We start from the raw sequence: 23388 nt of genomic DNA, 5'->3' as shown, positions 1-23388 counted from the left end.
ACCCCAGCACCACAAGGATTTCAACATGGAACCTGAAACAAAATCCAACTACTTCTTGAGACTTTATTTATTTTGATGTAGAGCTGGTGACCTCAAGACTGCCTGGTCATTTCATTCTCACAGGAAGAAGACTGTAGTTAGGTTTCGGATGGGGGAGGAATTTGACCTTTGGCCTGCAGCACATCAGCCAGAAGTCCCTATCTCCCTGGTTTCACTTTTTTGTAAGTAGATAGCATTTATTCATCAGATTAAAGTGATCGTAGTTAATAATGTAGAAAGCCCAAGGAGAAGAAATTGACTTTAACGTCTACAGTAAAGTGTCATTGACCTGCATGTGATTACACCAGGGTTTGTGGTTTTGTGTTTGTTTTTCTTTCATTTTAAACAAGCACTTCTGGTCTTCTGTGATGTTTAATGGGCCACCCCTCACATTTCAGAGAGTTCCCTGCTTAGGAACTCTGGGCCCTGATTTCTACAGGCCAAGGAAGACCTGGCATTGCTGAGGGACAAAGTGGAACTCCAGGAAGGCATTTGCATTTCTCTTAACAAGCACAACATCCTCATAAAGTGGTGTTGGTTTAGATGAGCTTCTCTGGGCCCACAAGGACAAAGACAAGGTGAGAGATTACTGTCACTTACTATGCTTTGCTGTTTAACTTGCTGTAGATGTTAACACTATTTTGTCTTTGAGAAAGAGTTTCAACTAATGATCTGTATGAAAAGTTTTATGTCTTGGTGTTTTCTCTTGGTTAAACTCAGGATCTAGGAAGATCACAAATATGAAACTGTCAGTTACTCTAGTACAAATCAGTGACTCCTTCAAACAAGATACAAAGAACAGCAGAAAAATCCACGGCCTGAGGAGCAGCTACAAAAGTCTACTCCAAATATTGTAATTCTCTATTCAGAGTATGAATCACTAGCATTGTGTACCTTAAAATCTCTCCCTGCTCTCCCCCAGGAAGAAACATACTCCACTGTTAGCAGTTTTTATTGTCCTACTGTCCTAGGTGCAACCCACCTGTCAATTTTTGCTAGGCTACTTCTCCCACTCTGGTTCCCAGACCATTCTTACCCTTTGGCATAGACAAACTGAGAGATGTCGGAAGGAGCTCTAGCAGATAATTTGTTTTTCAAGTTCTATTCCCATGTCATGAACTTATCCTTCTTCCACACGGGCATCACAAACTTCCCCTTTACTTCATTAATAGCCTTTCTTTTATTTAGTTAAACTCTCCTTCAAAGAGTCTACTAGCAATATGTCAAACAGTTATATGGAGACATAGCATTGACCTGATATATTGGAGACATAAGCAGCACACATATAGAATGCCCCACAAGCAGCAGAGCTCCTGAGGAGAAATGTGTTTATAGACAGAGCACCAGGCATCTTCTAGCATCTGAGCATTTGCAGAGCACACAAAGAAAAATTAATAATGTAGCAATTCTTTTGATTTGTGATTCTAAAGTGTTAGGCTTTGTCCTTATCTACTTGCATCTAGGAGCACATGCTCATACTTCCAACATATTTCTTTCCTTTGCTCTCATGGTATTGCTGATGTGTATCATAATCTACTTGCATACTTTGCTTTATGCTTTTATTCTAGCACATTGTATGCAACAGACTAGGCACAAAAAAAATTAAGAATTTTGAAGGTTCAAAATTTTATAGCTGATGTTATAATTTAAGCTCCATTTATATTCAGACTGTTTATTAAAAAAATCCCATCTGGAGCCAGAAGACGATGTCTACAAGGGCTGTCATTACCAAGCCACCAGAGTACCCGTACCTTCCTCTGGAACACCATGGAACGACCTGTGTGTAGCAAACAGCATACTGGACTAAATGCCCATTGATCTGACACAGGATGCCAACTGATCCACTCAAAAGTAAATTTTATGCACTGGATGTGTACACCTGGTGACAAGAACACCCAGGCCCACAAGACTGAGTCTACCAGTAACCTCCCCTGCTTGCTTGCCCAGTATCAGCACTGGTGGATTGATAAATCGCTCTTTCATTTTAGTAATTCATAGCTGCTGCTGTGATGGTCGACCACGTGGGGATAGCTCCTGGTCAAAACGATAAAGCTCAGTGTGTCCAGATAATATATATAAAATCAAATCTATTTTTCCCATCTGCGCAGCACATAGAATGAAAGATGCTCTATTTTAACTATATGGAATTGAACAGTAATATTTCCCTATGTATAAAGTCTTCTAAATTTAGAAAGTTTCTATTACTTTAAAGGAGCATAAAATCTCCTGTACCAGGGTCAGAGCTAGGTCAGAACTGCTAGATTTTCCAGGAAGTGACAGTTTCACAGAAGTAGACAGAGAGACACACTCTGGATTAAACTGTGACAGGTAGAAAAATGTTCTTATTTAGAAATCTAAGCAAAGTTTTACTCTCTTAAGATTTGGCAGCTGTATGACATAATGATAGGATTTCTGTAAGTACTGCTTCCTGAATCCAGGTTCATTGGTTTGCATCAATGTCAAACACTCGCTATACAACACATTTTCATCTCATGGACAGGAGACATCTGAGATGTTCTTCTGGGTGACACCGGGTGTTAGAGATGTAATTCCACCTGTTTCACAGTCAAGAGTACTGCTTCAGCTAGTTACAAGGAAGCTGGAAGATGGTGAGATGGTGTGGAGGGAGAGAAAAAGTTACACTTGCCATGTTCCTATTCCACAACTGATGCTCTGCTATGCTTGATATGCTTAAAAGGAAGGGGCAAATGACATTGGAAGTACTCTGTCAAGGGTGACAGGTACTAACTAAACAGGACAACTGGCAATCTAGTCCTGTATGACATGAACAGTAGTAATACTACAACTATTCTAGAGTTTCAGAGCAGCTGTGCAGAGAAAGACTTGGAGGTGTTGGTTGATGAGAAAATGAACATGAGCTGCAGTGTGTGCTCGCAGCCAGAAAGCCAACTGTATCCTGGGCTACATCAAAAGGAGCGTGACCAGCAGGTTGAAGGAGGTGATCCTGCCCCTCTACTCTGCTCTTGTGAGACCTCGCCTGGAGTATTGTGTGCAGTTCTGGTGTCCTCAACATAAAAAGGACATGGAACTGTTGGAACAAGTCCAGAGGAGGGCTCTGAGGATGATCAGGGGACTGGAGCATCTCCCATATGAAGAGAGGCTGAGAAAGTTGGGGCTGTTCAGCCTGGAGAAGAGAAGGCTGCGGGGAGACCTCACAGCAGCCTTACAGTATCTGAAGGGGGCCTATAGGGATGCTGGGGAGGGACTATTCATTAGGGACTGTAGAGTGACAGGACAAGCGGTAAAGGGTTAAAACTTAAACTGGGGAAGTTTAGATTGTATATAAGGAAGTTCTTTACTGTAAAGGTGGTGAGGCACTGGAATGGGTTGTCCAGGGAGGTTGTGAATGCTCTATACCTGCTGGTGCTCAAGGTCAGGCTGAACAGAGCCTTAGGTGACATGGTTTAGTGTGAGGTACCCCTGCCCATGGCAGGGGGGTTGGAACTACACGATCTTAAGGTCCTTTCCAACACTGACTTTTCTATGATTCTGTGATTCTATAACTATGTCACAGAAATATGCTAGCACATCATACTGAAGCAGCTTTTGGTAATGACTGACTCAGAAGATAGCCTATGGCGTGGGGGGTGTGGAAACCCAGTCCAGGAGAAAATCCCAGATGTAAATACGGACTTTGAAACAGAACTCTTTTATGCATGTTAATGTATGCTTTAGTACATGTGCAAAGTAAACTAAAGACCAATGAATCCACCAACAAAATCTATACTTACCTATCCTACAGAAAAAATATTTTACTTTATTTCATGTGTAACTCAGAAAAATATATATGTACACTGTCTACATGGAATATTTAAATCCAACAGCTAGCTCAGAATTTTAGCCATGAAGCCAAGGTATTAGGAAGCATCCATTATGTTGCACAGACAGAACATTACATGTTGTTTCGTTAAAATGTTATGCACACTCCAACTGGTTAGACATTTCACTTGACAGTAGATAGGATGCTCTTACATAATCCTTTAATAAACATGGAAAGTGCCCAAGCCAAGATCTTAATGTCTGTCTATATACAAGCCAAAATCTTTATGTCTCTCTATATACAAACAATCTGCAATCACAAGTTAAAAAGGGAGCAACCCAGATATTTTAAATTCAATTTTCAGCTTTAAATGCATACATTCTAAAGAAAATAAATCATAAAACTTACAGGTTCTACAAATTCAAATTTCTTTTTTTCTTGTACTTCTTGAATTTTAAAAACATATTCTAATGATGCTTCATAAAAGTTTTGATGTTCTCTGTCAATCTGAGTATCTGCCTAGAAGACAAAATGAAATATAGGCAACATTCATTTACTCTCATGACTGCATTAAAAACAGATTTTGTCATTAACAAGAAGATCTTCCATAAGATTACTTTACAAGTTTCATGGGGTTCCGTTTTCTTCCTGAAAATTAGAATACCTACTTAAAATAGCTAAACATAAGTTTAAGAAACCAGCATCATGCATTTTAGTCTCATGCCTTTTCCTCACTCCTTTTTGGCTTCCTCTTCATTTTTGCACTTTAATATTCTACTTTTTAGGATACCCTAGGGGGAAACATAGAAAGGGAGCAGCAGGAAATCTCTCTCTGGTATATGGCAAGCTTAGAGAAAGAAACAGAAGAGAGGATAGGAATTAAGGATGGACAAATAGATAATTATTTTGATTGAAAAGTTTGAATATCACATGCACTAAAATTATATCTATTTCTAAGCTTCAAATACTTCCCCAGAAGATATTTTCTTTCTTAAATAGACTGTCTTTAAGAATGACATCTTGAAACTTATTGTTTCACAATATGAGTCTCATGCTCTTGGAATATAAACATATTTAAGTCCATAACCTCATAAATCAATTATTTTTCATGTTTTAATTTTCAAATGCCAGAACCACAAAGCAATACTTGTCGGAAGTGCCTGACTAATAGCAACCAACACGAATATCCAGTAACAAAACAGTGTCTTCTGCCTAGATAGCTAAAGAATTAACTCTTATCAACTGATAAAGAGTAACAGGCTTTTATCCTCAATTTAAACAAGCCATAGGAGAGGAACCTAACACACAAGTAGTGCAGTATGTGGATAATGCTTAAAGAAGAGATGCAGATTTAATTTTAATTCATCTTTCTTCATAACAAATCATTTTCTCAAACAAATCTCTTTTGGGCTGCATTAGTTAAGTTTTGGTCTTAGGTCAGAAAGAAATTCTATCAAGTATCAACAACATGAGTAACATCAGTTCAGACAGTTTTGACATCTGCCCCTTAAAATATAGCAGAATATTTCTGTATATTCTCTAGTTCAACTCTGGCACTAAAAAAAACCCAAATAAGTGAAAACTGGAAAAGGTAGATATTGTCTTCCCTTGACAGCAAACACTAAACCAGCAAACAGACCAGTGTTTTCATACTTTTAACAATACAAATGCAAAAAAGTCAGTGTTTCCCTTCAGGCAGGACTTGGCCTGCAATAGCACCATATATAATTAACACTGCTTCTTTAGTCAACAACATGCTACTACCATGATTTGACTGCACAGACTCTTTAACAACATTGATTCACTTCCCCAGCACAGTGCTCCAACACTGCTTCAAAGCATGGGCCTCAATGATATGCTTCAAATGATGCAGTACTAGCATTTCCTTCCCATGCTTACAAAAACCTTATCAGGAAATGAAGTCCACATACTAATAGTATGAAGGAAAAATCAGGCACTCACAATAACAATAATCCAGTGCTTTACTGCAGAATTAACTCTGCCATGTGCCATTCATATGGTGCATTTGGCTACTGTTTTCTTTGATACTCTCTTAATAACCTTATTTCACAAAAAATGTATCAAACACAGTGGTACATAGCTGAATAGGATCAAGTGCCACCACTCTGGGATATGAGCCAGAAAGCTTTCACTCACGCAAGTGCTGTCAATAAGCACTTGAGACAGACCTCAGCTCTCACATATAATTGTAAAGCAAATAATAGAATCTAGTTGTAGAAATGAGGTCTTTCAGGCTGACTCAGAAAAAGTAAACCCTTAATAAAATCCATCCCTATTCCGAACAGTATTTAAGCAGATTGCAGTTGTAATGATACTTATGACAACCAAGTGTCATCTGAAATATGGATGGGTTTTACATTAAGGCCATAATCATTACTAGTGTACAGGGACTAAATCACCATTTCCAAAATACTTTTGTAGAAACTTAAGAATTTGTGTGAACTCTGAGGTTTCAGATTTGAATATTTTGAAAACTATTTTAAAGTTTCAAAAGCTGGAAGGATTTTCACATTTTTCTATGACTTCAAGGTGCATGCAAAAAAACAAACTGATTTGACAGCTTTAATTTTGTATGATATCTAGTTAAGGTGAGTAAGGTGAGTAATATAGGATATGACTAAAATGTATATGGAACTTCACATAAGCCTTTGCTCTATATTTATGCCTGGTTCTGGAACAGATTTCAGAGAAATAAAATCAGGAGATTATGAGCTTTTACATATCACCCAATTCTGATCATTTTCTGCTCCACTGTGGAATTCTGTAGACATTAAAAAGACAGTATAATGAAGTTTCTTTTTGATGCTATAGGAGAAAAAGTCTAGTTCTCTGTATAAACTGCACAAGCAGTCTTGCAGGCTCATAAATATCCAACACACACAAATTAGATGAATATATGCAAACAACTCTCTACAGAATATGTTCAGACCATCAAACTTTAGATGCCTAATTAAGGTGCTCTCAATTGTACTCAAGTGAGACATGTAAAATAGCCCAAAAGGGTACAAGAACTCATCCCAGTGCTCTTTAACTCACATAATGAGATGAGGTACCAAGAAACCTCAACATTCAAAGGAACAGTGGCTTAAAAAAAAGAAGTATTTTTCAGTGTGATAGCAGCAGTCAATAAAAGGTGTCCCATCTCACTAAATGCATGAGGTTGCCTTGAGGTGAGGACTTCCCTTCACTTGCACTGAGCCTTGCAGCCCCAGCCACCAGCACCCTGTGGCTCTTCGGTATTGCCCTGGCTCTGATGTGGACTGCGCCAGTGAACTCTGTCCTGGCCACACAGGCTATAAAATGGGGCTCACTGGAATCACTCTAGACATGAGTTAACAGCAATCACTTGGATTTCAGGCACAAACTGGTTCTTGGCTTTCCTTTTATTTCTGGTACAGACACAGGCCAAAAGATACTCAAGTAACATTTTTGGTACTGATTTGCTATTGTACGTTCTACTTATGGTGCGCCCATATCAGAGTCAGCACACCTACAGCTGCACAAAACCATGGAAGACGGAAATGACAAGTTACGCCCTTAGTGCTTTATAAGCAGGGCATCCAGAAAGGCAAAAAACCTCGGCCTCAGTTACAACATTTTTAAATCCAGAGACGTCACTTAAGGACACAGTGGAAAAATTTATTCTGGTTTTCCATTAGTTTATAAACTGGAGCCAAATCCATTGTTATTCTACCACAGTTTATTGGATTCCCAGTTGTTACTTTTCACTTCAGTTGCTGTTTTTAGGCTGCAATTAACCTCATGTCTCCGGAGTAAAATATTTTATTTATTTTATTTCTATTCTAGCATTAACTGATGCTTAAGTTCACTTTTCCATGCTTTGATAAGATTTCCTACCCCCCACCCCTCGCAGCTGGTGCTGACTCTTAACAGAACTGCTTCTCAACAACATACAAGGTATTCAGAAAAAGTAAAAGTTGTACATATAAAACTCTGACATGCAAGTGGAACAATTAAGCAATTCTACATAACTAATGTCTTATCTAGAGTAATTACTATAAAGACAACTCAGGATTATAAACATTATTGCAAATTTTTAATAGCTAAGCCTCATTTAATTGGAATTATAGTATTATTGGTAAACATGAAAAGATATCCTACAATTTGTGACTGAGTGATGGTTACATCTTCTGTGAAAACTGAACTCAATCTGCAAACTAATCCCCATGATTTTAGAGACACTGTGATAAGAATAGTCTCATTAAATAATTTTAACTACTTTTGGCACAAATCCCAAAGTGCCATTGATATAAAATTGCTGGTTTTACTGTAACTTGCCTCAAATGCAAATCATAATTATTTCTACCAGCATACTGAAAAGCCCTGGAATCCTCCTGTTAAACTACAAGTCTTCACTGTTTGTTTTTTTAACAGAAAAGTATTAGCCATACAGACTTTAAAAAGCTGATGTGGACACCATTTCAGGGCATGATGCTGCAGTCTCAGAATAAGGTGAAAAAGAGGAAAAAAGCATCATTAAGGTTATCTCAGATTAGTCTCCGAGATTAAAATCTATATGAAACAAAAGCATTTCATCATGTAATAAACAGCAAAATGAAACTGACTTTCAAATATTCTGCATATACCTTATAAAAGTCACAATTTTATTGTAGTGATGTAATTTATAAAAGTCACATTTTTATTGTAGTGATGTAATTCTGGTTTTGTGACCAATAAACATTAGCTGTACTTGAAATACAAAGTTAGACACGTAGAACATTGCCCTCTTAAAATATTTAAGACTTACTAAGTCATATTAATCCCACTCAAGGATTTATATACACAAGAAGTGTGACCACAACAAACCACCCCAATTTGACATTAAAAAAACACAGCAAGTCTTGAAGAGAACCAGTTTACTACCATGATCTCTATGCAAATGTGAAACTGGGTAAGAGTGTGTTTAGTGCTTACATCTTGCAAATGAGATTCTTTCTTCTTTGCTGATAAATTTAAGTGCTTCTCTAGGATGGAATAATATTTCTCACTTTCCTTGTCAAACTTCTTCTTCCCATCCTGAAAAACAAAACATTTCTAAATAAAATATTTGACTAAATATCATAACTAACCTAAATTAAAAGAAAGAATACATGCCAAACTATGCCTAATTATAAAGCTACTTTTGTTGGTTCCAGTGCTTTTAGGGTTTAATTCTGGAATAGGTCTGAAGATACTAGGAGGACTGACTCAATTATTAAATGCAAGATTAAGCAGTTTCCCATAATAAATACACATGAGGTTTTACGTAGGTGGTATCTTGCTAAGCAGACATTTAATGCAAAATAATCTTCCCCATGTTTTGTAACTGTACCTACCTGTCACACTGTCTTTGATGAAGAAAAATATTGTGGAAGAGGCAGATGAGCATAACAAATCTGATGATGATGTAGGCCTATCCTTTGCATTCAAGACTAATATGCTTATTTTCCACCCACACTCTTTAAAATATGAGTATGATGGAAAAACACATACATGGTTGCAAAAGGAAATTTGTCCAAAAATCTGTTTCCAATAATGTTTTTATGTGTCTGAATATTTAAGCTTGTTTCATTTAAAAGAGTTATCCTGACTTACTCCTTTCCCACTCTTCTTAAGTTTTTCCCATTATAGTCAGACAATGCTCACACATCTACCATCAGACTACTTTAATGCATGATAATTCAAGGCTACTGCTACGAGTAAATTAAGAAACACCTTCTTTTCCATTATCTAATTTAGAATTTATACATCAAATTTTTTTCAATCTGTTATTCTGCAATTTAAACCTGAAATTTAAGAAAAAGGCAGCCTTCTCAAAAGCTTTTCCATTTTTCAAGAAGTGCCAAATTTCAGAAAATACGAAAAGAAATTAAATATCCATCAGATTATTATTAATGATAAAAATAGAACTTTAAATTATAAAGTTATATACCCTCCAATTAAGACCACCTCTCTGCCAGTGACTTTTACTATCTTAGGTTAAGTCCTAATGATTCTCTGCAACAATTGACAACTTCAATATTTTGAGAAAACAAAGAAAACTCAAGATGAACCAGTCCTACTTAAACATGTGCAAAAGCTATTAATAGTGGAAAATCCAACTCCTGGACATAACACAGTAACATAAGGTCATCTTCAGAACTGTAGTGATTCTTTTCCTGACCCCTTTCCCCCTAGAAATTGTTATATACAAAAGCAAATAGCTAGCCTGCATTGTAGCACCGCCCTGTTTTTCTTTGCCATATCATGGGAAAGTGAGGTTAGTCAGAGAATTAAGAAACCTGAAGAAGAATTTCATGGCACGAATGAAAACCTAACAACCAGCTGCAACAACAAACCACTTACCGATTAGCTCCAGTAACTAAAGTTCACAATGGTAATCATACTAGATTATAAAACACATCATATACTTTCTATCCTGCAAAAGTTCAAACATATTTAGTATGAAAAATATGCACAATTTAATGTTCTCATTACCTCAAAATAGAAATATCTTCAGAAGACATCATAAGGAAAGGACAGCACTTGGCCCAGCAAAAATTAATTAACGAGAGAAAAATTCCCAATGCTTTCTATATTTAATTGCAGCTATGCAGATATGAAGAAAAAAGGCAAAACAAACAAACAAAAAAAATAGAAGCTTGTGTTTTGCCTAGCAAGGAAAAATAAGCTATATGAATTATCTTCTCTTTCCCAAACACATTCTTGAAAGAGAGAGAAGGCAGGACTCATCAAATGACTGATCAGCTGAGAAATTAAACTCTGTGGGATTGAAATCATAGGTCAGTTCCACAGCCCGAAGTCTACCGGGAGATAATCGAGTGCCAGCTCGTTATGATCAAGCAAGAACAACCTCAGTATCTCAACATCTCCTTCAGTCAGACACAGAGATACAGTTCAGTTGATCACACACCGCAGATAAAAAGGTGTAGTTAGGTGTATACTAACTTATCTTCTGAGACAGTGATGTTAGGATGCTAAACTAAAAAGAAAAATAACTAGATTATTTTAAAATCCAAGTGACACTGGCAAAAAAGCTGCCATCTTCAGGAAATCCCCATGTCAAGAAAAATTCAGCTGCTGCAGTGAAAAATGAAAAGAAAATTACTTCCCCACCTTCAGCGTCCATGTAACTTAAAGTTAGGAAAGGATTCTGCCTGATCACAATATTGAAGCCTTTAGTCACAAGCTGTTTGAGTTCAGTAGCAGATACCCTGCCCATGAGACCATCTTCTTCAGAAGGTAACTTGCCATAGAGTTTGACAGTGAGGCCTGGGTGCAGATGAAACACACTACAGATCTGTGCTTGACAACATGCTGGCCTTTGCTTCCTCAGAGGCTGGACCAAAGGAATGAGATGTGAAGCCACAGGCAAAACTCGTGCAGGATTATCTATGCCACACTGGGAATCACCCAGCCCAGTCAGCACCAATTCCTTCCCTAACAGATTTATGATATGAGCAGTAGATATTCCTCTTGCCTTGTGAACTATTTGTCTCAGAATCAAGCTGATATACAGGTGATGGATGATCCAAAGTCTAGTTAGCCACCTGAGCTCACTTACATAACCTTTATTAACAAGAGTTGAAGAGTCTGAAGTCTCAGCTGTTTGGTAAGAGTCAGAGAAAAGGTGTGAAAATGGGACTTGTCTGTCTGAAATACCTCCTCTTTGTGATACAGCACATCAAATGCATGTCAATGCCAGAGGGATCCATTTATACATCTAATGTGGCTCCCAATGCACAAAATCCAGCTGTTTATATTTTGTGCTAACATCTACAATAAAACATATGAATTATGTATCGCATTACCTATTATCTTCATAGGTATAAAGGAAAACATAGAAAGTATGTTATCTGAACAGATACAACTCCCCCAAGAGCAAGAAAAAAAAATCAAATAAACTAATTGTGGTTGCAAGTCATCTTGTATCTCATGTGATGCTTCATAACTATCTTCATGGCACTGTCCATGATGACACACAGAATTTGAAGGCTCTCTTGGTCTGCCAGCACTGCCACCCTCCTCCCAGACTGCATCTGTCTGATGTAACAGATCCGCTCAACCACCGTCTTTACAGTTTTTATACCAGTAAAGTCAAAGAGAAAACTAACAATTTGGAGCTTCCCAATACCAGGACAACTTCAGGCCCAGATGCAGTGTTTCCAGGGGCAGCAGATCCTCTTTTCCAGACTTTAACACAACAAAATTTCTCCCTTCAAAGCTAGAAGTGGACAAAGTAAGAAGAAAAAAGCAGACTGAAAATAAAGTTTACTTGCCAGTTTTGACTGCATTATTGTCTATGCAGAGACACTTCTGGGAATACAGCTGCAATGCCAGGACAGTGTTTCTGGCACTGTCCTGATCACTCAGGCGTAATTCTGGGAAAAGGCTAAAAAATACTGGCCCCAACAGGTGAATGAGCTCCCTTCACTTGAAAAGTTCTCTGCTATGCCAGTAAACCCCACATATTTGAATGTACTGAAACCTCTGAAAACTGCTACTTCATAAAAAATAAGAAATAAAGATACACTCAGAAGCAGATGATTCATTTTCTGGAAGAGAAGAAACACTTCGGTTTAAGCCAAGATAACTCTTACCTTGCACACTCAGCCAGTGACTCACAGGCATACAGGCACATCCTAAGTGGAATCACAGACTTACCTCATTCTAGCCTTAGCCTTTTCTTCAGCTGCACTCAAACACTCTCTCATATACAGCTGCTGCCCAAACTAGTCATCTGAATCATGGTCCCAGCAGTCTGTGCCCACAGGACTGTGAATTTCCCACATGCCAAGAGCTTTACAAAGGTTTCCATGCAAAACTATCTCCCTGCAGCATAGGAGACAGAGGATTGCTTCTGCCTCTAGATTCATTCCACCTTGGATCAAATCCCATGGAGAAAAAGAGATGTGGCTGGCTAACAAAGCTCATGCTGTACTGTTACCAGAACAGCCACCACCAGCCACAACACAAAAACATAAGGTACATGGCCATTAGGAAGATGTTCTTCCCGATCTCTGTGCACTATGCCTCTTCCCTTCACCCTTCAGCTTCCTTCCTTCCTTCCTGCAAGTAATCCTTATCCTTTTCTCTTTGTCCTGGAAACTTATCAGTCATTTCTGTCAAAATACCAGCTAGAAACACATGAAATAATTAAGAGAGTGCAATAAAAACATCTAAACATAGAAAAAAAATGTACAAAATACTGATCCTTGATGTATTTTACACTGATGTATAAGACATCAATACCTTTTGTATAGATCAAGTTCTGCAGACTCTAAGCACTATAAATGTCTCTCTATAGTTTAACTGTTCCTTTGTGTGCCAGGTCAGTAAGCCTTAAATCAGTAAAAAAATATTTACAGTTTTAAACACTTCAAATTTCTAACAATCCCATTAGGAAGACCCTTTACCAAGTGCTCGGCTTCTAACACGTAATGGAGTCCTACTAACTTCAGTACCCTGTTGGCAGAATCAAGTCATGTAACACAAGATCCAGGCTTAATTCCAGGCTTGTTCTCTCTGCTTAATTTTCCTCTATAGTTTTATTTCAAAACTGATCAGAAAATTTCCAAAAAGAGAAAATCATCTTTTCAGAAAGTGGTATCTTTCTGAGGATATCACTAATTAAAGTGTGCCAGTTAGAAGTTTAACTCAATTGATCTTCTCCCATCCCTCTTGCTTTACTTCAATAGCTGTGAAAAGATCAGACATCAGTTATTAAAAAGGTGACTCAAGTCGGGTCAGGTGACATTTTTCCTATTCAGAAAGATTTTGATTCCATGCTGTAACTAATCACATGCATGCAATGAATCACTGACATGATTCCTACATATTTTAACCACAAGCTGCGTATTTAGATGTAAAGCAAAAAGGGATATTATATTTGAAGCTGACGTCTATTTTCCAGTGGCATCATCAAGAAATCAAAGTTCTTTTTTTAATGATCTAAGTTTGCCACTACTTTGTGTCCAGTATTTTATGCCAAAATTGTTATACATATCTTCACAATTATTATATAAATTATTCCTCTTTGCTTTTCATAAAGAGGATTTCCCATCTTTCTCGTTTCTTTCAATTTTTTTTTTCAGTTGCAATTACTTTTGGTACCATACTTACCTGTTAGCATATCTTAACTCAATCTTCCATCTGTCTCTAAACAAGCTAATTTTACTCTTTCTTTGTCCCAGAAATCAGATGTAAACTTTAACACACTAATCCTTTAAACAAAAACCCCTGTGCATTTAGTTCAGATTAATTTCCAATAACAATATGCTTGTGCAGCCATAAAGCAAGCATGTTTTGTAAGAGGTGATCTGAAAAGGATCAAGAAATGAAATGAAAATAGAAAACATTGCAAAAAAAAAAAGGAGAAAAAATTCAACAAGAATCCCTTACTTAATTAGGAAACAAGTGAACACTGTGAAACATAGCTGTGGTAATTCTTTTTTTCCCCACCCAAAATGACTACATATTTTTCTCCCCAATTCAAGCTGAGATGCAGAAACAGTAGAAACTGGCACAAAAATGCAATAGTAAGACTTGAATATACATGAAGTTAGGCATATTTGTCAGTGGAAGAAACTGAAGGCAACAGTGAACTCCACAGAGATCAATAAACCCACATCCCCTTTCTTTCTCTCTGACAACAAGTGCAAAAATGTTGATATAACAACACACTGGAGATGGTCCCTTTTTGGAATTTTAGACTTAAAATCTATTTTTCAAAGCCACCTTTTCCATTACCTTCCAAACAAAAACTCAAAATGCATTTCTACAGTTACTGGAATTTTGTTTTGAGTTGTGAATTTTGGGACCATCTCTTACCAAGTAGTAGGACAAGGAAAAGTAGAACTGTAGACTAGAAAATAAACTAAGTCTTGGAAATCCTGAGACCTCAGAGCCTCACAACATCTCTTCTGAGGAGAAGAAAATAAATTCACCTTCCATTTTATTTTGTCTGAGGTTTTGCTTAGAATTCTCATGGAGTTGGTTGGTGTGTTGGGAGAATGGTATTTTTTGCTTTGTTTTAATAAAATTGAAATTATTATAGACTTTTGAGACTACAGACTGCATTCTGATTGATGTCTGGAGGTGAGGGGATTTATTTTTGGTAGAGAGCTTGATTTATGTGAATGCTCATAGTTCAAGATAAAGTCAAAAGAGCTCTTCCAAAAGGAAAAGTGAAAAGGGAATATAGAACTCCTTCCCTCCTTCTCCCAATCAGAGTTTAATGTATTGTGAGGCAATAACGTTTCTCTAAATCCATGAGAAAACTAGGAAGTTACAGGGTATCCTTTATGTATTGCTAGCAAATAACATGGAGTGGAACAAAGTTATTTTGTTATTTTGCAGTTTATAATGACACGATTGCCACTTAATATAAAACAGGGATAATATAGTCATAAATTATGACTTATGTTACTCATAACTGCTAGTGAAAATATTTCCAAATTGAAGCTGAATACATCATGTAGAAAATTAAATGTCTCAACAACTATAAACCTTTAAATCAAATCTTTACTAAAATAGAACAACCATATGCAAACCATGAATATTCAGAAAAAGAGTATGGTGTAAGACACAAATAATTATAATAAAAAGAACATACTGCAACTATTAAGTATAACAAGACAATAAACCAGGAATATAACAGTGTTTAGCAGCATTAAAACTATGAAGGTAGACATTAAAGAATGTCAGTTTAAAAAGTAACCTCAATTAAAACCAGGTAAGATATGCATAAAACTAAAACATACTTTAAACAGCCCCAAACTAATTCAAGTTTAGGACTGAATTCACATCTATCTAAAACACTGAATAAACATTCAAGAGATAATTTACTTTCAATTTCACAAACTTCTGAAGAAAATTTCCTTTTCCCTCCTTAATGCCTTGACAGATGTCAGGTACTTTCAAGTGTGTTTCCTGGAAGAGGAGAAACCTACAGCCATTTCCTAATGCTTCCCTATGTAATTCCATCAGATGTGAGCAGACAAAAGGTACTTACCATTAGAGACTGAAACAAAAATAATAAATAAAAAGCCTCACAATTTCTATGAGAGCTAAAATCCTGTTCAAATGAAGACGTTCCTATTAAATGAACAAATGTGTTTGTAGGATGTCATCTGTTTCTTTCCAAAACTTCTCTCTTGAAATGGAAAAATATTACAAGTTTTACAAGTTCCCAGCACTGCTGTGAAAAGACATTCAAATCTGCCAATACTGGCAGGTCGCAAAGCAGGACACATGAGACTCCTTGCTACTCAGCTGTAGAGTTGTCTGGAGTGTATTTGGCATTTGTAGATTCCAGGAGTAGCTGTTAGATGTCTGGGAATCTGTTAAATCCCTGCCCAAACAGCAGGACCTGTAAGTCTACACACGTAATCTAGTTATTTCAAGTTTTAATGTTCACTAAATATAAAGGGATTTTTTTCTGTAAGATCTTAGGACTTTAGCATGTTACTGCTTAAACAATTTTAAGCAGCTCACTAGAATGGCAGAAACTGACTTTTTAAACTCTTCTCTGAAGCAGGTTTAAGACAGTTTTCTTAAGTTAAAACATCAACAGCAAGAAGGTCTGCTCCTGTACAAAAGCTGTGGCTTTCTTTTTTAAAATCATTTAATGCTACCTTTCCCCTTTAGGAATTAAGAAAGAAGCTTGAATTAACTTACATACTTCATCAAAAATCAAATGGAATAAACTGTTCATGTAATAAGCAATAAAGGTATGTTAGAAATCGGTAAAGCTATACATGCTGAATAGAAAGTAAAAGAAAACAGAAGACACAACCCAAGATTAAGTCATTGCTTACATGATAAAAGGAAAGAAGGCAAATCAGATTTGGAGCATACTATTCTTCAAAACAAGTCAATCAGCAACAACACATGTTGTGATCTAGAATATTCAAAATACTGAAGTCACTGAGGTGGCACCACTATTCATGGGAACCTGTTAGCATTAATGCTTTCAAAATGAGACTGGAGAGGAGACCTTCTCTACATGAGTAGAAAGTAGCTGTATTGTGGTTTCTTCATTATCTAGTTCCAGAGCTACCTAAAGCTCATTAAGGAAAGGTAAAACAAACAAACAAACAAACAACAACTATGTTTTCTATTGTTTCTGCTTCATTTCCATATGGACCAAATACAGTTAATTTCAGATGACAAAGTGAGGCAAGCAGAAGGAAAAGAAGGTTTACAGGAGAAAACAAACATAACACCATTGCATAAGTCTGGTGGGATGTAACTGACCCTTTGAGGCACACAGTGCCACACATGGACTGCGCTAACAGAAGAAAAGCAACACTGACAATGGGTCATACTGAAGTGCCCTGGTTCTGCTCATGGGGAATGGGCAGCTACAGTTTTTGCCTCACCTTCCACATCAGCTCCTGGACAAAGTAGGGACAAATCTCTCAGCTTCACCCATGTTTAGACAGATGGAAGTTGCTTTTCAAGTTCAGTAGTCACACAAAGCTGTTATCCAGTGCTGCACCAGCAGTGAAAATAGTTTGTTTTTCTTAATTCTCTAGTTCTCATACTAAGGACACAGAAGATCGACTTGGCTCTACAGTGAGCACCATAAGTGCACAGAAATGCTAAAGATACAGTTCAGGGATGCTACAGGCACAATAGCTTTGTAGCATGATCTCTGCACTTGAGAGCAAGGCTTGCTTTCATTCTAATATTCAGAGCAGTGAACTTCTCAACTACAAAAAGAACACCCAATTTTTAAAAACACATTAGGCTTGCCAGCAACTTCCCTTGGTCTCCACCATTATCCCTTTCCTGCCCTCACTTCTTCGCTTTGTCTATCTCCTTAAGTGGCCATCACCCATTTCCCCAGCAGTTGCCTTGCTGACATCCCATTCCCCCCATCAGCAATGGCTTTCTTTCCTCCTCATCGGAGGTACACTGCTGCTTCAGGCTCTCCATGTCTCCTTTCCTATGTTAATTCCCTCTGATCTAAACAAAGTGTATTTCAGAAATGTCTCAGTATGACAGGAAAGTACCATAGGTATGAAGAGGCCACTTCATCTGCACAGTTATCAACTATCTTCTTGGATCTAGATGATCTTTAAAGTCCCTTCCAACCCAAACCACTCTACGATTCTCTGATTCTTTCTTTCTTGCACTTGAAGAAAGTACAAAAAAGCTGCAAAGAACATAATGTCATTCAAATAAAGCAATTCTAACAGAATAGCCTAGAATGTCACATACTCACTGCTTTATTTTAAAAACAGAAGATAAAAATATCTGTTTTCTCAAGTAATCATTTCTTTTTAAAAACACTCATTGTGAATCTCTCTCCTGCCTATGCCAACCAATCAGCCAACACTGCAGATTTCAGCATGCCAGCAGCGCATTCCACACAGCACATGGGCCCACGCCACGTCACACGTCATCGCAACAGGACCACAACGCTCAGCTGAGGAAGAACTTGAGCCTTATTATGAGAAAGCTTTTAGATTAATACACACAACTGGAAGTTTTGCTGTGTACAGTCTGGGCTTAATGTCAGAAGTTATTGTTTTGTTTTGAAAGCATCTATTTTCAGAGTCCCTCTTACAACACCGATAAAGGAACACAAACTGTCACTTAGGGGTGAAGAGTTATGCCTCCCCACTGGTGCAGTTCAGCTCAACCAGACCTCTCAGTTTACTTCTTAGGGAGAGATGATCTCCTCATCCAGACAACTGTCTGAGACCATCCCTTCTTGGCAAGCTCCACAGGAATATATTGTTCTGTGGTGGCTACTGTAGACTGAAAGACCCTGAAATAATGAAGCTGAGTAACTTAGCAGAAAGATGGAGCTCTTGGTGCTCCTGTATTAAACCTTCAAGTAATGCTGCCCATCTTTTGTTACAGTACAGAAGTGACACTTTCCAGCTACACTTTGGAATAGAACTATTTCCTCTTTACTTTGTCAAAAGCAAAACTGCTACAACAGTGAGAAAGTGAAAATCTGCATATTCTCAGGCCCCTGCAGAACCTGTTGCATAGATAGAACATACTGGATGAAGGGAAACCTGTGGTGATATAACCAAGTGTCCCAGTTGAATGATTTTCTGTCTAGAAAGGAAAATGAAAGTCCAACATATGTGTGGAGTAAAGACCCATAGACTTAAGATCGAGTTAATGACCAAACAGATGTATTTTTATGCTGCTATCTTAAACGCACCACAAAAGTAAGAGAAGCAATGGAGAAAGAAATTATAACTTTCCTCAAGACTGCTGAAGAAAGCCCCAACATATAATAGAGTAAGATTAACAAATTAATTTATACCTATCTAAAAAGCCTGCTAAGCTTTGTTTGGCACAGCTGTGGCACTATGCAACACCCATTAGCACAACTCTGAAGTAATCCCTGTAGGGTAAGAGAATGCAGCTGCCTTTCTGAAATCGTGGTGAATTAGGGTTGGTAAAATATGCCAAAATTCAGGGTGGAGTTTTATTTTGAGCACAGGGAGGGGGGAGGTAGGTGCCTTTGACTAACTGTAATGGAGACCAAGACCTTTTGCAGGGAGAGGAATACTAAACCTTCTGCTTCCTCCAAGTCCTTCTCTGTACCATGGGTGATTGGCCACTTCCTATATCTCTCTTAAATCCTTTTTGACATTCTTGAAGTGTCATCAACAATGCTGAGACCTGTTTTTCTGGTGTGGAACATAATCCTCTGCAAACTGTGGCTGAGAGCAAGGCTAGAAGGGACATAACAGATGGGTTAAGCTACAGCAGACCACTGAGAATGAGAAAAGCCTTTAGCTTTGGTGTGGGTTTTTTTGTATTGTTTTTTCCTTTTAAATTTTAAGTATATTTGCAAAATCCTTTATGCTTTGGAGCACTCAATATGAAGTTCAGCTCCCTTGTGACCTGGAAATAAAGTCTGGAGGTGAATGCCCTTGCCCATACTTTTAATCATGGCTCAGGAGTCTAGCAGGCTTCTAGGAGCAGTGAGGGGTCAGCATGCAACCTTTCAGTGATACACACTACACTGATTCTAAATAGGAAGAAAAACACCTTAATCTAATTAGAAAATATGGCATGGTTTCTTGTATTTTTATGTTGTTTCATTGTTTTCCAGTAGAAGGGCTGACATCTGCTGCCTAACTTTTGGAGGGTTTTTTTTTGTTTTGTTTTTGTTGGGTTTTTTTGTGGTTTTTTTTTTACCAAACATAGATATTTTTTAAATAAATGGTTCTTTTTGCCAACAAAAATACCCTGGATATTTACTTGAGCAATTCCACCGATTAACACATTTATTCTAAGTTTAATTCTTACATGTTAAGGTAGAATATAGTAAATTAACATTTCCTATTTAGTAAAGAGGACTGAGTTACTTACTCTAATTTATATCTGCTTTTTTCTGAATGTAAATTCGAATTTCATTAAAGTGTAAAAAAAAATACAGCTTCAGAACTGTTTTTAGTCATCCAGCCAGTTAGTCATACTAATTTTTAAAAAGAAAGAATGCATATAACAGAATTTATTAAAACAGACTTTCTGCATAATATTAAGTGGTTTACTCACAAGTACCTACAGTTAATGGACTGAACCAACAGTTTTTAAACACTGTGTCCACAATATTTTGGTGATGAGATTTGAATTTTTGCTCTTTTTTTTTTTTATTTTTAAGGAATACACTAGAAATGAAACAAGATTTTAGGATTTTCTCTTCCTGTTTTATGGGGTTTTTTTTTCTGCTAACTTCCAGAAGTTTCTCAGCCTTGAATGAATCAGTTACTGAAGTAAACTGCAATGAGACAGTATTTTTGCTGCATATGCAGAATGACAAGTGCTGCCCCAAGTAGATTAGCTGCTTCAAAAAACCTCTGGGTCCAGACACTCAGCCAGAGATATCTCCCAGCTTAATGGATTTGGCTTTCTGCAGAAGAAAGCTTTTTGAAGCTTCCCAAATATTTCACACACAGTAGTGTAAAAGAAACCGTGGCTACACATACCATAGCACTACAAATATTTTCTATATTTTTAAAAATAATTTTAATAGAGATTACCAAATTGCTGCAGGTCTTTCACAGCTTCCTATTTTCATGAATTTATTTGACTGTCTATATTTTGAGCAAAAATCAAGATGAAATAAAACCAAACCAAAACAAAAACCCAAACAATTTTAACAATATTTAATCTGAAGAAGTTTCCAATTTTCAAGTTTCCTTACAATTGTCACAAACAAAATTTACCATTATTAAAGATCTTTTTTTAAGCTTAACTTCCCAGTTTCTCAGTCGTTGCATCTATCAATGCTAGCTTAAAAAGGATACCAGATTAGACAACATATTTTGCATTATTTTTCAGATAATCATCTAGGACCAAGACCTTGGAATGAAATGTATTTATAAATGCAATTTACAACTCTTTCACATTTCACAAACTTGATCCAAAACTTGAGGATTTACACAAGTAAAAGAAAATCTATAGAAAATTTGTACTTTTCTTCCTACCAGACATAGATCCCTAAAAGCTTGTAATATCTAAAGATTCCCACTTGAGCTTTTTATCCATACACCTATTACTTGGTTTGCAGCTGTGTCATGACCACTGAGCAGCCTCAGTTGCTCACACTTGGTCATTTCATCTTACACTTTCTTCCCAGTCCTCCAGTCCTCATCCTATCTTGGCAATGCTCCCAACATATGCAATCTCAAGCTGTGTCAGCACTACCAGATGGTTTTTACCTGGTCATTAAGGAAAATAAAACAACAGACCAATCTCTGATTGCCCCTTGGGATCTTCTAATTAGTAATTTCTCCTTAACCAGACAATCTCCCCCATAAACAAAACTCACTGCCCTTTCCCCATTAGCCAGTTCCTTGGGCAAAGGGAGTTTCTTATACTAACCCCTGTATAAACTAAATTATAATGCCTAATGTAGGATGCTTTAAAAGCCTTGCTGAAAACAAAACAGGTTTGAACTGCTGCATTTCCTTGCCTGTAGAATAAGCTTCTTATCAAAAAAGTTATCAGGTAACTCTTGTTAGTAACCATTTTTGGGAAACTATTGCATTTTAACTCAACACATTTGGACCTCATCTATCCTGGCCTCGATTTCTGCTTCCTTCCACTGGCCTCCTCCCCTCTAAGGTCCAGACTGGCATTAAAATATCACAAAACTAGTGGACACAAGTATCAAACCTTGAATAACAGATGCTGCTTATAATGAAACACCTCCCGCTGTACCTACTAGAGCAAGGTCAGGCATTTTTCTCAGTTAAAGGACAACAAATGCTGTAATTTGATTAGATACCAAAATGGGCATTCCAGCACTTCTAGTGATCCCTGTCTAAACCTCAGCTTTGACAACTTTCTGACAGACTCCAAAAATCAGGTGATTTTTCTTGTTTTATAATCCTCAACTTCTGGACAATCCAAATAAAGCAAAGAGAGTGTGCCAGCTCTTGCCTGCCTATATCATGCAAGTATAGATGTGAACAGAGATGCAGGAAAATTAATCCGAGCAGTGAACATGGATTTGTATCCCAAGTCGAAAGGAACTCACAGCTTCGAATGAATGAATGAAAATAAATAATAATAAAAAATAATCCTCCTGGCCAAAATAAATAATTTTAGGAAACAAACAGATGGAACTCTGAGGAAACAAAACTTGCTTTTTAAGTCTTAAAACCAAAATTGCTTCTGTTGTCTTTGATCTAAGTTGTACTAAAGGTCAATGAACATTGGAACAAATATTGCTAAATATTGTACTCAATGGATAAAAAGAACATGAAAGTTTGGCCTTTTTGTACATCACACATCACACAGTGATCTCACCAATCTTACCAGCTGGGGACTTGCAGACCACATTGACCAAAAAAGGGAAAATGCTTCGTGCCTGAAATCCTTTCCCAGTTACCTCACCCGGCTTTTGCTCGCGTTTCTGCAGTAATTGCAGAGGTCATTTCTTTAAACTCAGATGGAGTAAATCAACAGGCTATCCAATGCAAAGCTGGGTTTGTGTAGTCTCCGGAGAGAACTCAGCTTTATTTAAACTGAGTGTGTACAGAAAAGGAAGAACTGAAATATGTGCAATAAAAACAGAAGAGCGAGTAGTATAAATTGAGAAGAGCAAGTGATGGGGATTTATGTATTGCTGGTTTGATTACAAACACTAATGTTTTATGGGGAAAGTTTCTTGATTTGTTGGGTACCTTGAGGTTTTTGAAGTGCATGAGAAGAATTAGTCTTTAATGTTATTCTTATGATGTTCCAAAACCACTTGAACTTTGCACTCTGGGTTCATGCTGTCCTTGTATTTGAAATAAAGCTTTGCAGTATCAACAGGATATATTTTATCCTCCATATTATCTATGATTTCTGTGATAGTATTTTTTGCCTAAACTTGATATAGCTTTGAATAAATAAAATATTCTCATTCGCTATATTAGACACAGCAGTAGCGTAGCCCTACAATAGCTCATCATGACAGTAAAAGCCTTACAAAGTTACTTGTTAAAATAAAAGAGTGATTATCATAGCAAAAACTGTCATTAATTTATAACATTTTCTCTTTTGTTTCCTGCATG

General features: G+C 37.1%; 1 protein-coding gene across 1 annotated transcript in view; it reads right to left on the bottom strand.

Annotated features, from left to right (window-relative positions):
* Window positions 1–23388, bottom strand: part of ARHGAP42 (Rho GTPase activating protein 42) — a 154851-nt gene that overhangs the window by 46373 nt on the left and 85090 nt on the right. The window contains exons 5-6 of the mRNA XM_005149713.3: window positions 8777–8878; window positions 4229–4339 (exon numbers count right to left, since the gene is read on the bottom strand). Of these exons, the coding sequence (XP_005149770.1) occupies window positions 4229–4339; window positions 8777–8878 (213 nt within the window). The remainder of the gene's footprint in view (window positions 1–4228; window positions 4340–8776; window positions 8879–23388) is intronic.

Source organism: Melopsittacus undulatus, chromosome 2, assembly GCF_012275295.1.
Source record: "Melopsittacus undulatus isolate bMelUnd1 chromosome 2, bMelUnd1.mat.Z, whole genome shotgun sequence".
In the NCBI taxonomy this organism is placed as follows: Eukaryota; Metazoa; Chordata; class Aves; order Psittaciformes; family Psittaculidae; genus Melopsittacus; species Melopsittacus undulatus.
This window is presented reverse-complemented; position numbering and strand designations above follow the sequence as displayed.